The sequence below is a fragment of the Trachurus japonicus genome, chromosome 18, assembly GCF_045865225.1.
Source record: "Trachurus japonicus isolate A0001 chromosome 18, Traja_1.0".
In the NCBI taxonomy this organism is placed as follows: domain Eukaryota; kingdom Metazoa; phylum Chordata; class Actinopteri; order Carangiformes; family Carangidae; genus Trachurus; species Trachurus japonicus.
In genome coordinates, this window is record NC_140924.1 from 20,605,854 (window position 1) to 20,620,578 (window position 14,725).

The following is a 14,725-nucleotide window of genomic DNA, read 5'->3' on the forward strand; positions in this document are numbered from 1 at the left end:
TGTGTAGGAGGAGCAGTCTGGAGTCGCCCTGTGTGCCTGTGTGTGTGTGTGTGTATGTATGCCAGGTTGATAGAGGACAAAGAGTCTATAAAGTGGCGTCAGAAAACCATATAAAGTTTAGAATTGAGTTCCGCCCGTTGATCTCAAAAGAGAAGTTAAAATAAGATCAAACTTTAATACTCCCTGCGGGAATCATTAAATCTCTAATCCCTGTGAAAAAAAAGGAATATAGCAAATAAGAACAGGACAAATGGGCCATATTAAATATAATGAAACTAACAATTTCCAAGAAGAGAAATGTAGGAATAAAGACATGAAAAACAATGGAGTGAGCAAAATGAAAGGAAAGGAAGTGCATATAATGAGTAATGCTGTGAGGAAACAAAGCAAGTAGCTATACAAGACACATAATATAGACACACAGGACAAAAAAAACTACATAGAACATAACATGACATATGCAAAAATCTTTATGGCCCGGGACTTAGTTTTAAATATCAATAAAGTATGAGTTTACTTGTGTATTTTGCCTCATATGCATTCATGCAACATACACTAAAAGTGTATAGAATCACACAGTATATCACTGCCAATTTTTAAACAAACGACTTGTACATGAACTTAGTCTCACAGTCTTATTTTCCTCTCGAGGGGCGCTTTCATTAAGTCGAGAGAGAGAGAGATTTTAAAAAAAAGAAACGATCAAAAAATCAGCGTTGCAGAGCCGAGATATCTCAACTTCTTGTCCCTAAAAATGAGTCAAGCTGGGAGCCGGCAAATTCCATAATGCAACTTAACAGAAACTTTCATCAGACCGTCTCTGCTTGTGAAATATCCTCATCTTTCAAACTCCATGCCAGCCACTTTATAACTCAGGTTCTCTCTCTCTCTCTCTCACTCAAATATTTAAAATCTCCAGATAGATTTTTTTATTTTTCCCCACCCGTTAGACCTCAGAGAGCTCCCCCGGAGTGACAGAAAACATTTTTTTTGCATCTCTTCTCACAAGCTCGGCAGCACGACGTAGACCGTGATAGCCCCAGACACCTGTCAATCAAACCTTACTATCAGGAAACAGGGTAGAAAAGAAGAACCCCCGTTCATTGCTAAGCATCTATTCTTCTCTCTCTGTCAAATCTGTTCCCTCTGTGCTGTGAGTCCCTTAACAAAAGCACTTTAGCCTCAGACTGAATCTTATTTAGTGCCAGCATCCAGTGGCCATTAAAGGAACTGCCTCTTTTAAAGCTCCTCTGCACCGACTTCATCATTCCAGTGATAGAGAGGGAGACGCTGGCTCTCCGGGGTCTGCTTTTGCTTCTATAAATACATGATGTTAAATCCCTTCTTTAACAGGGCCAGAGAACCTATATACTTAATGTTTAGCCATGCAGGCGTTGTTTGGTTAAAACTATTCACCCATTTCGCTCGGTGATTCCCGGGGAAGATATAGGAGGGCCGGATGAATACAGTCTGACCGAGGAAAAACATTTTCTCTCTCCCCGCGTACGTCTCTTCCCATCAGTCCAGTCAATTGATGTGACATTGTGCACGATGACCCGCAACAAAAAGGATCAACAAAGGAGTCAAGTGGCAAATAGCGGAATTTCAACGAGCAACCTCTCCTTTCATCTGACTTGCGCCGAGTCAGTAAGCTGCATTGATCTGCCACAAACAAGCAAGATCAGTGTGAAAGTGAGGCACGGCGAGGCTGCACACACACACACACACACACACACACACACACACACACCAATAGAGTAACTGTCAATATAACCTGCCCACCCACACAAAGGGCCTGCACTGAGATAAAGATGTTTAAGTATTTGTGTGCGCCGAGCTCATAGACGCATGATTGCTACACAAAAGGAAAAAAAAAAAAAGGGAAAATCAATTAATCTCCAACAGAAAACAGCAGAAAATGAATTTATGGAAGGATGCGATTAGTTTATTCAGTTTATTCGTTATCTTTGTCTTTTTTAACTCGCACACAAGAAGAGATGGGTGCGTGAGGAGGGAGAGAGGGGGGGTCAGATTATGGCAAAACAGTCCCATGCAACCTGGCCTTATTCTGTATCGTCTCTGGAAATGACCTTCCGTGTCATAGCAATTACCGCAGCCACTGGAGGGTTTATGTGTGTTAGTGTGTGAATGTGTGTAATGATATAAGAGGGTCCTTTGACACCCCCCCCTTCTCTAGGTCATGTGGCCTGCGGAGACTCGGTGGAGGTCACTGGGATATGAGCTTCTAATGGGGAACATGGGAGCGGGGAAGAGAAAGAGAAAGAGAGAGAGAGAGACGGATGGAGCGGCGAAAATGAAGCGGGCGGATGTGGAAGGAAAACATCTCAACAGAATAAGCACACTCGGCGGAGATTATGTAAGGAGACACATTGACGCAATCAGGTATAAATCACTTCAGCACCTTTTTTATCCCTGTTTCATTACTTGAATTGACACTTAAAAGGCTGATTTACTGTACGTGTCGGGTGAGTTTCGTGACCCCGGGGCCCATAAAACCTGTTAAAATGCCATTGCATGATTTAAAAAAAAAAGAAATCGCATGAATGTCAATGAGGAAATTGCTTTTGCTTTTATTATTGTCTCTGTTCAAGAGAAGCTTCCCAAAGGAATAGGTTTTATATAGCTTTTTTTGTTGATTTTTTTTGTCCTGTTCATACCCGTGTTACAGTAAGTAAATGTGACACAGAACTGGAACAACGTGTCCAATGAGATTAGGCTCAGTGTCCTTGTTTATGTTAAAAATACTTTTTTTTTCGTATTGTTTTTATAGGTTGCTGTGATTTATTACTTTTGCGCAGCTGCTTTTTAAGAGTTTATCATTTCAGAAAAAAAAAACCCTATGTGGAGCCGGTCTGTGTATATTAACTCTATGACACATTGATCCCTATCAAGTCTGTTGAGCCCGTCTATAAAGGCAGACTAGACGGAGCGACAGCAAACACAACCACCCACCTCTGGTTCTATTCCTATCTTCCTCTCTCTCGCACATTCAAACACACAAGACACAACACACACGACACACACACACACACACACATATCTCCACTGGGCAAAGCCTTTTAGGCAGCTACAGGCTGAATCCAAATGTGCGGACGTCACCGCCACACTTGCAGACGTGTGAACTTCACAAGACTCGTTCCGAAATCCTGCAGGACTTTCAGAGCGTCAGTGGACTTTGCATAGATAATTACCCATACTCTGTGTTATAACAATAAAGTTTCAACAAAGTTAAATTAATGCATACAACAGTTTTGTGACTTTTTCTTCTACTTTTTTGTTATATAAGCTTATTTGTGTCATAAAGTTTCATATTGCACATACAGAATACAGTCATTTTTATATAATGTTGTGTTTGGCACCTCATTCTGACCATATGCTGCTTATAATGACTCCTATGTGATTAAAACGACCACACACCGCACACAAGTTGTCAATCAATATCAATTGAGGCACCAATATATCAATATAGTATATCAATACTATTAAGATCCAGTTAGAATTAAATCATTTGCACCGAGGTACAGGGTGAGAAATATCAGTTAAATCTCCATGGAAACACACAAGGTTTTTAACCCTTCGCCGACCAGATCTCGCCGATGGGCGGCGGTGGCGAAGACGTCACCGTCGTGCGTTACGGCAGAAGTGTCTGCGACATTTGGATCCTGCAGCGTTCTCTCAGTCTGTGTCACACCTCCTCCTCCTTCTCCTCCTTCCTCCCGACGGAAAAAAAAGAAAAAAGAACTCCCCACTCTAACAGCAAGTTCACACATCTCTGGCAGAGCAGCCCACATGTTCACACGCATGTACACACACACACACACTCAAAAGCCAGCAAAGCCGCAATAAAACCAACCCAAGCGTTTCTGTTGTGGATCCTAATCCACTTTTCCACTTAGCTAGCCAGTATATCTCTTCCTTACTTTTCCTCCTCATTCCCTCTCCCTCTCTCTCTTTACATCTCCATTCCTCCCTTTCTCCTCACGAAAACAAAACAAGGGGGCTGATCTGCGTAAATGCTGATGCAGGTGGAAACTTCCAGGCTCCATGTGCAGTGCTTTTAAGACTCTTTTTAGAGCCTGTTTTTTTTTCCTTTCTCCTTTTTGCCGCAGCAATAAAGCCTAAACCACAAACTGCCAAAGAAAGGCCTTAGTGCCAACTTACTTATACTTAAGATCGATAAGACGCCGCTTTTGGCATCTTTAGACTTACAGTGCAGTTTTACTGGCAGTTAAAAAGGTCAGGGAAATACGGTCTATTTCAGGTTTGAAGGATTTAGCTTAATGGAGTGTGACGTCGAGCGTGTTTTTAGATGCAGCTTTTGTTGGTGGCCACTCCCGACTGCATGCCTGCTGAACTTCAGCTGCACTTTGGTCTCTTCATAACAAACACAGTGAGGTAACACTGCGATAGAAACAGCGAAAGAACAACAAAAGTCTTTAGATGTTTAATCTGTTGGAGCGTAACACTGCTAATGCTAGCTCTTTCTCAAGATAGCATTGTCTAAATCAGTGTTTCTCAACCAGGTGTAAGGGATACTTAAAATTATAAACTACCATTTAATTGAGTAAACTTTACATACATTCATCATTTTACTTAGAAAGCGACCAGAGCCATCAAGCCAAGCTAAGCTAAGGCATTTTTCCCCAATCCCATTTGTTTTAATGGGAAATAGCTCATATTTTCATAAGAAGCCACATTTTGTGTTTTGATTCATTCTCGTTTATCTTTTAAAGACAAACTCAACCCCCTAGTGTTTCAGTGGACAGTCTTAGTTTCTTAATTGGGTTTTTATTTTTGAAATATCGTACAGGAAAATGGTGTAATGTGCAATCTTTTGAAATCTCATATTTGACCTCAGAATTGTCAATATGATCCAAATAAAAAGGCTTTTTTCTATTTATGTCAAATTGGTTTTGGATACCCCCCCCCCAAACCTCATGCCTGGTAGTGGTGAGGGGCAAGGTGGATCATCAGAGTTGCAAAAAAAAAAAATGCAGGGGGTCCAGTGCCCAGAAAGTGTTGAGAACCACTGGTCTAAATGACAGCACAGCTGTGACTGCCAAGTAAAGAGTGCAGCACTTCCAAAATCAATGGAAGCTAAAGCACAAGTTAACAGAAAGGTGCAATACTCAATGGCCCAACACTTGGACCTCCAGAGGATTAAACAACCATGGTAGCAAAACACCTCAAAACATCATTCCTATAACTTCTGTGACTTCTTCTTCTCATACCTGGTTGAGCTGCTCCAGGTCATGAAAGCCCTCCAGGACTCGACGGTACTTCCTCTCCCTGTACTTCCTGCGAACGAACGTGGCCCGCTGCTCCGCCGAGGCCCCGCGGTGCAGATCCTCCTCCAAGGGAAGATTAGCAGCCCAGAAACCGTTAGCGTTCTTGTTCCCCACTGCCAGGAAGAGCTGTCGGGTTGGAAAACACACACAGAAACCTAGGTGAGAACCATTTGTAGACGCATTAGTGGTGTTTGTATTAACACCCAACACACAGCAGATAAAAATGAATCTGTGATACATCACAAACACTTTTTCTTGATAAATCTGGAACATTTTTCTCAGGCAAAACACCTGGTGCAACAGATAAACGGCTGGAGTGAAGTGTAACTTTGTCAAAAATTTTCATTGGCAGATATTAACACAGTTTTCTTTTATGGTGCATCATACATACCTCTACAAGCTCGTTGCTCCAGATACTGCTGTCCAACTTCAAGCTCCGCACTTTGGATATACTCGTGCCAAGGGAGCGGTGTTGTCCTGGTGCACGGGAACACATAGCTGTTTAGTGCGATCGCACAGATACACAAACGCAACTCAGGAATTCATACAAAGCCTGGTGTGTTCATGCACCCTTTCTTAATTAGATGTGGCTGGCTGTCGGGCTTTAAGTTCTTCAGAAGTTAAAAAATTAAGATGTACATATATGCACAGAAATCTCCGCCGCGTGCACAAACACACACCAAATGTCGGCGACGGGAGGAAGAAAAAAAACAAAACAATAAACAGGCAGTAACAAGATGGAGAAACAGAGCATGACTGCAAGCTCATTCTCTCACTCACAACAGACATATTTAGTCCCCTCAGCACTCCTAATTGGAAATGAAAGCACAGAACGAGGGCCATTAATTGCTAATGAGTCATGAGTAATTCATTGTGTTTGTTGGTCGGCCTGTTTATTTGGGTGAACGAGGGGCTTCTGGGGTTGCTTATGGCCAAAGACAGAGCATACATGCATAATACATTAGGCAGAAACACGCTGTATATGTGAATGTGAATTATTGTCCTGTGTGTAACGGCGGATAATTTTAGATTTCGATTTTGGCATGATCTCATTACTGTCTTCTATGCTCAAGTAGAGCAGCTGTGAATGAAAATGCGGGGCCATGAGCTGTGAACGGCCATCTCCACACAAATCGAGAGAGGGCACAGATGCCAGAAATCTCCGAATTATTTTCAGCCATTATCAGATGTTTCAAAAGAGAAACTAACTAGGAAGTTATTTTGGATAACAAAGGATCAGTATTCGCCCTCCTTACTTTAGGAATGCCGGCGTTTTTCTCGTCGTGTCTATACTGAGCAGAACAAACCATAAAATTAGGGTCTTAGATTATGAGGATTAAGCACCGCGTACTGCGTAATCGGTGTAAAAGCAAATTGGGTACAGAGACTTCATGCAGTATAATACATTTTCACAAATTTGCTTTTAGTATAAATTTGGAGCTCCTCACAAACAGCCTGTGCCTTTTTTGAAATGTGACACTACAGTAGGATGCAATAACTGACAGGACTAATTGCTGCCTGATTGGATTTTGAATCTGGTATGCCGAGTCATGCCCCATTGTGATTAGGAGTGATGTGAACAGATGATAAATGAAGGGGCAAATGGTGGATGCAGTTTTCTTGCCAGAAGCTGAACCAACACTTTTGAAGTGCTTCAAAAGTCAGTTTTGTATTTTAAAACCTTAGGAATTGTTGAAAGTAAACATTTACGCTGTGTTGCTGAGTGGGAGTAGCCTGACAAGCCAGACTATATCATTAAAATGTATAGTCCAGGGGGCTGGATGAAGGCTGTCTTTCAAACTGCCTCTGCACACAATAGGGTAGCGATAAGACTAATCAGTCCCATTTTTTTTGCTACCAGCGGAGCAAGCTCGTAGATTAAACTTTTCCCATATCCCGTTGGCAAAACACCAAATACATCCTTCTTCGAAATGAATGACTTCAGTGCAGTTTCTTGCTCAACTTTTAAAGAAAATGACAAGTTTAATTCTTTCAAAGTTGATGCCAACGCCGATTCAAACGATTCCTTTGCCAAAGCCATCTTGTCATGTTTTTCACCGTCGCAAGTATGTCGTCATCGCGTTAAGCCCGCCCAACGACTCTCTAAACAGATAGAGCGCTGTGATTGGTGAACACAAACGGTGTTCGAGACTCAAAAAGTTCCTATGGCTCGTTTCTAGACGGACCTGCTGAGCAAATATATTTGCTGCCGCTAGGGTGCGTCTAGATTTCTAGGCTAGAGTGGAAGTGCATTTCATGAAAAAAATGCAGTGGACCGAGTACTAAACCCTGAGGAACTAGGGTTCCTCACACACACAACACAGTGTATCTACAGTATTGTATCAAATATTCCCTCTCCTGACTGATGAGCCATCATCGATCTGCACTTCATCTGAAGCTGGTTGAGACTATTAGTTGCACAGTGCAACACGAGCCATGTGATGCACATCTCCTTCAACATCTATGCTGAAATGGGACCAAGGCAGCAGCTGAAGGATTTTAATTACATTTTTTCAATAAGCTTTGAACATCTATAATCTAGTTTGTTAAAAAATATTAAATGTCTGTCTCAGGAGAGAAACTGTACCCTTGTACTCCAGATGCTTCGCCTGATCATGAAAGATTTCAGGAAACTCAGGAGAGACCCAGGAACTAAATCAGCTTTTTGTTTTGATTCAGTAATTGATCAATCCTTGTAAAAAAAAAAAAATACTGGGGTTATTGAAATATTTTGTTTATAGCAACCTGAGCTTTATAAAAAAAGAACCCCCTTCTCTCTCTATCAAGGTTAAATCAATTGTTTTCCTGATTAAGTTCATATTTTAGTGCCAGGTGTGGACCTATTAGTGTGGTCAGATGTGTTTAAATATGGTTTCTACAACCCCGAAAGTCACGTCGTAAAGAAAGGAATAATCACCGCCATCAACGCCACATGAGTCCGGCGTGACAAATTAAGGCCAAAGAGCCAGACTCTCCTGTGAAGGAGTGAAAATATTTCACTCTGGGTGCCTGCTGTAGCGCTGCAGCCAGGCTCCAGCCACTGAGCCATATAACACCACAGGACCATTTTCACTTGTGTAAGGGTAATGAAGCTGAAAAAGAGAGAGAGAGAGAGAAAAAAAGTGTGCATGTGCACGTGCCACTGGGGTACGTGGCGAGATCTTACCATATAAATAGCCTGTTGTAAATGTCTTTATCTATCCTGTGCAACCACAACAACATCCCAGACACAGCAGCAGCAGCAGCGTTCACGATAAAAACCTAACCCAACCCGACGAGGACTTCGCCTCCCATCCAAAAAAGTTTCCCCATTGACTCCAGCAACAGGTCATTGAGCACATTTCCAGTCCTCTGCACTTACTGGAATCCCCCGCCCCTCCAGCACTCAGCGACGAGTCAGAGGGAAACAAAGCATTGAGCGGCTGCATTTTTGTGTCACCATGGCAACTGTTGCCGGCGGATGTGCCTAGTTACATCCTGGTTTAAAAAGGAGTTTATTGCAATTACTCTGTATGTGTGTGGACCTTCCAGTCTTTGGAGTAATGTCATTTCCTCTAAAGGGTTCTGCCAGACAGACGGAGAAAGGGCAAAGAGTGGGAACAAAAAGGAAAGTGTAGACGGAGGAACAGCTTCTATTATTAGGGAGCTGACATCACTGAGGAATGAAAGTTTTTTTTTTTTTTGAAAGTGTTTACAGCTCGAGTCTGCAGTCACAGAGAAACGCCGGCTGTCAACACGGGCTGAGCCTTGCCTAAAAATATCTAAATTAATCTTTGAAGCGCGGCTCTGATCAATATCTGTAGATTAATAATGCATCAGATAACAACACGCAAAAGGTGAGAAGCAAAGGTGAAACCCTCTGTAGGCCACTTCCTCAGCTCCAACGTGCACAAACACCATGTGTGCAAGTTGCTAAATAACCACTGCAGAAATAATAAAGCATTACTAATAGGCAATGAGCGCAGGAGCTGGTGGAGACCAAAACTGAGCTAAAAAGAGAACAAGTATTGGAGTGGTTGACCAGAGACATGAGTTGTGAGTCAGTTTTTACACACTTTACGTATTTACACTCCCAAATGACAAAAAATCCACAAAAAATAATTAATGCAGATTCAATTAGACACCACATGTATTTATTTTATAATAGTTCCCAGGATATTTCTGAGAGAACTGTATTATCTGTAGAATCGGCTCCTGCTGCAAGATGACATTGGAGTTTGTGTAAATAAAAAAAACCTCCTGTGGCAAAAACAAACAAATCTTTCTGTTTTCTTACTTTCTAATAAAAACGTCTCTTAAAGTAATTAGAAAAGCCACAAGAGTGGGCAGAGTGCTTGTGCTACATATAGTATCTCAAAGAAACATTTTCATGTATTATTGAGTGTTTTGATCAGATTTACCTGTTTTTTCTTTTTAATGATGAAGATAAAAAACTGTTGTGTTTTTTTTGTGCGTGATAAAACTGACTGGCAGCACTTGAGGTCAGCACAAACACAGAAAAAATATTACAGTAAGGAAGCAGCTCCACATCAGAGAGTGAAGCTATAGACTATTAAAATTCATTCTGTCTTGGCAAGAAGAGAGGAAAGCCAGTCTGGGATCATTTTTACCATTAGCCTTCTCATTACTTCTTTCCTCTTCCTCTTGTTCAGCATTTCTCTTTATTGTCCATGACATGAGAGCACTAATTAAAAGTGTGAGCAGTCATTGGTATTCCAAATGGACCACCGCCTAATTTAAGGGAGAGCACAGTGTGAGGACAGCTTCCTCGTTGCAGATATTCACCCCCCCCTCTCTCCCAGCGCGTCGACAAAATGTAATATTAAACACCCCAGCAAATGAAATCATTTAAGGGTGTTTGAAAAGGGATGTTGGATATCTGATGCGTACCAATTACACAGGCTTTGCAGAGGTGAGGTGAAGAATTGCATTAAAACTTATGACTCTGGGAGGAATCTCAAGATAGGGAGAAGATCCAGAGGGAGAGGGAGGGGAGGGGGGAGTACAGGAGCATGCAGGAGGAGGAGAAAAAAAAATAGACAGAGCCCCACCCACACCCACATCCACCCCCCATATCGAGCATCATGGCTGCTGTGTCTCTCTAATCACGTTTAGCAGGTCAAGAAGCAGTTTGGGATTCCCCAAAGTTCTCGCCCTGGGCTTAATCTTTGTTGTCATTTCATCTGAGCCATCCAGCGTTGCCAAATAGATTAGACGGCAAGAGTCCAGAGGGCGGGCGCCAAACTCCCGTGAGTGGCTTATCACCTGAGATCGTATTCCAAAAGAGCCCTCTGGGTCAGAGCACACGCTCACAGACAAACATCAGGCCACACACATACACACATTAACAACCGAGCGCCGACATGTTTTTTTCAACTTCAGCATGTTTTTGAGTCTCACACCTTCTCATTTTCACCGCAGTCTCTTTCCTTCTCTCTCTACTTTAACAATAAGTAAAGAATATAATAAAACATCTCTCACAGCTTGATTCTGATTTGCTACATCTATGATATAATTCAGCTCTGATGGAAGTCCAGTGCCTTTGCCCATGCTCTCTGGATTCAAGCTGTTTTTAAACTATATCAAACCTGAAAAAGTCAGACAGCCAGCCACTCAAAGGCTCAACAGCTGAAGTCTCTGTAATGAGCTCCTTCTTCTCCAGAACCACACACGATCCCATGTTTTTAAGAGCTCTGGTCTGTGTTAACACCTTTGCCTGGTGGATAGAAAATTGTTAAAGCCTGTATTTTTGATCTAGTCGACCTGTTTATTACTGACTTAAATGTTTTTTGGGGTTTCTTTTCTATTTTTGTGTTATCATTTTAAGTATTATTTTATTGTGTTGCCTCTGTTACTGTATCTTCTTGGCTTTGATCTTGCCTCTCTGTATGCAAGTGTACATTGTTGTTGTTCGGGGGATACTTTCTATATCTTCACCTCATAATTTACCAGTACAGCAATTCTGGAAATGGCTCTCTTGAAAATCCAATTAACAATAAGTTAAAAGAGAGAAAAAAGTAAATAATGCCACTTAATATGAGCGGGAGGATGGTGTGTGTTGGTTTTTCCAACTATGACCCTTTAATGCCAGACCGTACTTATTTATGAATCCCTGTCAACAGTTCCATCTGGATGCGTGTGTGAGCCGTGTAAGACATTTTTTAGAAGTAGGATTTAAGGATTTAAGTGGAGTTTAACATAATTTTGAGCATTTATCTTTCAGCGAGGCATCGCTTTATGGGTCTGTAGCTTACTAATAATGTCCGATAATTAATTCCAATTAGTTGCCAACATAATATCGTGGGTGTTTTAAGGAGTCAGTGAAAAACAAGTCCGCTGAACATTCATTTGAAATTTCTCAACGGGGAAACTATTAACTTTGAATTTAAACTCAAAAAAAAACCTTAATAACAGTCTCAAACCTTTGTCTCTATTCTGCCTGTAATTACGATAAATAACATTGTGTTTTTTTTTGCTTTTGTTTTTCAGGAAACTTCTTATGAAATCATTTTTAAAAATTACAGACCCGTGACATAAAGTGTGACAGTTTTGCTTTTGCTTTTTCTGTCTCTTATTCATTATCAAGCAACTTCTCAGATTTGTCTTGAGGGTCTTCACTTGTAGGTGGGAAACCGCTGGTTTAGGAGGGATTCAATGAAGCGTGTTGTGACAGGCTGCTTGTTGCTATATTCATACAACAATGTGTGCGTATCTCAGTGTATATACAATATATCGTTTATGGGTGTGTATTTCTGTATCAGACATTACTGTAAAGCAGTGTGTGTGTATGTGTGTGTTACCTGCACATTTCTTACAGATGACCACACCCAGATTGACGGACGCCCACTCCGGCCGCGGGGCGCGACAGTCGGCGCAGCTCCTGTTGGCCTCGTCGAACCAGATCTTCTCTGCCACTTCATAGTCGGAGAGTGTCTCAGCGATCGATTCTTGGACCGCTTCAATCCACTCCTCCTTCTCCCGTTCTGACTCGGCCGTGAAGCTGCAACAATTGATTTTTTTTTTTTTTTTTTTTTGCACGCACACACACACACACAGAGACACGCACGCACACGCACAAACACCCCCCATCCCCAACACATGACTCACTGTTATTGATTTGATTTGAGAGAGCAATTAAACAGCATAGTATCGCTTGGCAGGGTTACAGGGGTGTGCAGTATTTGGAGTAGTTTTGAAGGGGGGGGGGGGGTCGTTGCTGAGCGTGTATGCCTATTGCCTAGGTGTGATTGCAATACATTTAGTGGAACTCATAGTGGTGGTGGTGGTGGGGGGGGGTTGATGAGAGCAGCAATGGGGCAGGTAAATCAATCTGTCTCACCTTGCACCACTCAGGTCTATAAAGCGCTAATGCAGGATTTTTTTTTTTTTTCTTCCCCAGGATATTATTTCTATATCAGACTCAGGAAAGTTGAGAAATGGTAATGGAAAAAAAGAAAGAAGAAGGTGTAAAAACATTTACATTAACGAAAAATCGTGTATAACACAGTTGTTTCATAAAGAGCCCTGTCGATTCCAAGTGAGAAAATGTAAGAAGAAAAAAAAAAGCTATTGGCTGCAGTTACTGAAGTTATAGATTGGGATTACTGTATGAAATAGATAGTGAGCGTGAGACTTATTATTTTACCTTATCAGTGATAGAATATTGTGTTTAGAAACATATATAAATAAATAAGCATAGATGCACATACATTTCTCTGAAATAAGTTTCGAGAGTGTGTCTAAGTCGCCATGGTTTCTCAGCTCGCTGGACAAAGACATCTGTAATCTGGCTCAAGCACTTCCACAAACAGACAGCGATAGTTAATGATAACCGACTGATATCGCTCCAGAGACGGATCTTTTCCATTTCAACTTGACAGCGCTTCTGTCCACATAGAGCAATGAGTCAGGGTTCGGTGTGCAGAGGAGAAAAAAAAAAACCCCATCCGACTCCTTTGGGATGAACTGGAACAATGGCTGCGAGCCAGAAACCCCCTTATCGCTCCGACATCGAGTACCCTTCCTCACTAATGCTCCTGCGGCTGGACGGGAACAAATCCCTGCAGCCGGCCTCCAAATTATTTGTGGTGAAGCCTTTGAGAGGAGTGGAGGCGGTAACATCTGGCTGTCCACATACTGGTGAATTGTTTGGTTTTTTTACATACAGTGTGTATGGGAAGAGAAATGAATCATATACTGTAAAATAATAGCAACAGAGATCTCAGCCTGTATGTATGTGTGGGGCGCCTTTCACATGTTCAGTCATTCACCTGTCATTCAATCCATCTGTCTCACTCATTAGTTTTCCTGAGTGAAGAGACTGAAGGGATCTTTTGAAACACACACAAACACAGAGGAGTGACTGGATATTATTTGTACATCTCATAGAGATAGACAGCACAAGATTCTGACAGGGAATGTGGTACATACGTGTGTGAGTGTGTGAGTGTGTGTGTGTGTACTTTCAGCAAAGTCACTTAATACACTAAAGGACTGGAAATTTGCTGAATGTAAAGACGAAGCGTTCAGAGTCTGTGACGAGCAATCTGTGCGCGAGTGTGAGCTTAAGTGAGAGCACGCGAGAGACAAGAAGACAGACGGCCAGGACAACACGGATCAACAGATATATGAAACTGAGAGGAGAGAGAGACAGAGAGAGGGAGAGAAAGTCCTAGCTTGACTGAAAGAAGCACTTAGAAAGGAGAAATGGGACCGCTGGTTTCCATGGCAACCTGGCGACCGGCGCAAAGTAAGTAAGACAGAAGACGAAGGAGGGGTGGGGGGGGAGAAAACGGAGGGGGCAGAGGATGTGCACCAGGCCGGCTGCACCCAAGTAACCCAGCCGGGATCGATAGGTTGATTGGACTCAGCCGTTCTGTGCCTACCGGTCTCCCCCCCCCGACACACACACACACACACACACACCTCCTCCACCTCACACCGGTCTAAAAAGATGACTGCGCACATCGGCTGCTGGACTGCCACATGGCCTCCACAAACCACAGAGGGCCAGAGGGAGGCTGGAGGCTGGAGGTTTCCCCCTGAGCTGCAGAGTTGTGGACACCAGAGTGAAGACCTGTGTCAGCAGAGGACCAGCAAATAAACTGCAGCTTTAAAGGGCCAACAGGTGGTGGAGGAGGAAAAAACATACACCACAACCGCTGTGTTTTACAGCAAAATAATACTTGTAGCGCTGCCTTTGCAATTAATATAAATTTCCTCATGACTGAGCTTTTAGCGCATGAATATTACAACTTTCAATCAGTCCTGTACTTGTTGAAAAATGTCAATCATTCCAGTAAACACGGGCTTCAAAGCTACCACTATCTCCCTCCCCGCCACTAACCACAGTCATAGAGTATGCATGGCAGTCCACATTGTTTCCATGTAATTATCTGGGATGTTAGTAAAAGTGA

The 14,725-nt window shown here is 42.3% G+C and overlaps 1 protein-coding gene across 8 annotated transcripts in view; it reads right to left on the reverse strand.

Moving 5' to 3' along the window:
• The window catches only part of arap2 (ArfGAP with RhoGAP domain, ankyrin repeat and PH domain 2), a 127,999-nt gene that overhangs the window by 59,401 nt on the left and 53,873 nt on the right, over positions 1-14,725 (reverse strand). For all 8 annotated transcript variants that reach the window (XM_085806279.1, XM_085806280.1, XM_085806278.1 and 5 more), the window contains 3 exons: positions 12,110-12,309; positions 5,701-5,786; positions 5,253-5,435 (listed from right to left, as the gene is read on the reverse strand). In XM_085806279.1, the coding sequence (XP_085662405.1) occupies positions 5,253-5,435; positions 5,701-5,786; positions 12,110-12,309 (469 nt within the window). The remainder of the gene's footprint in view (positions 1-5,252; positions 5,436-5,700; positions 5,787-12,109; positions 12,310-14,725) is intronic.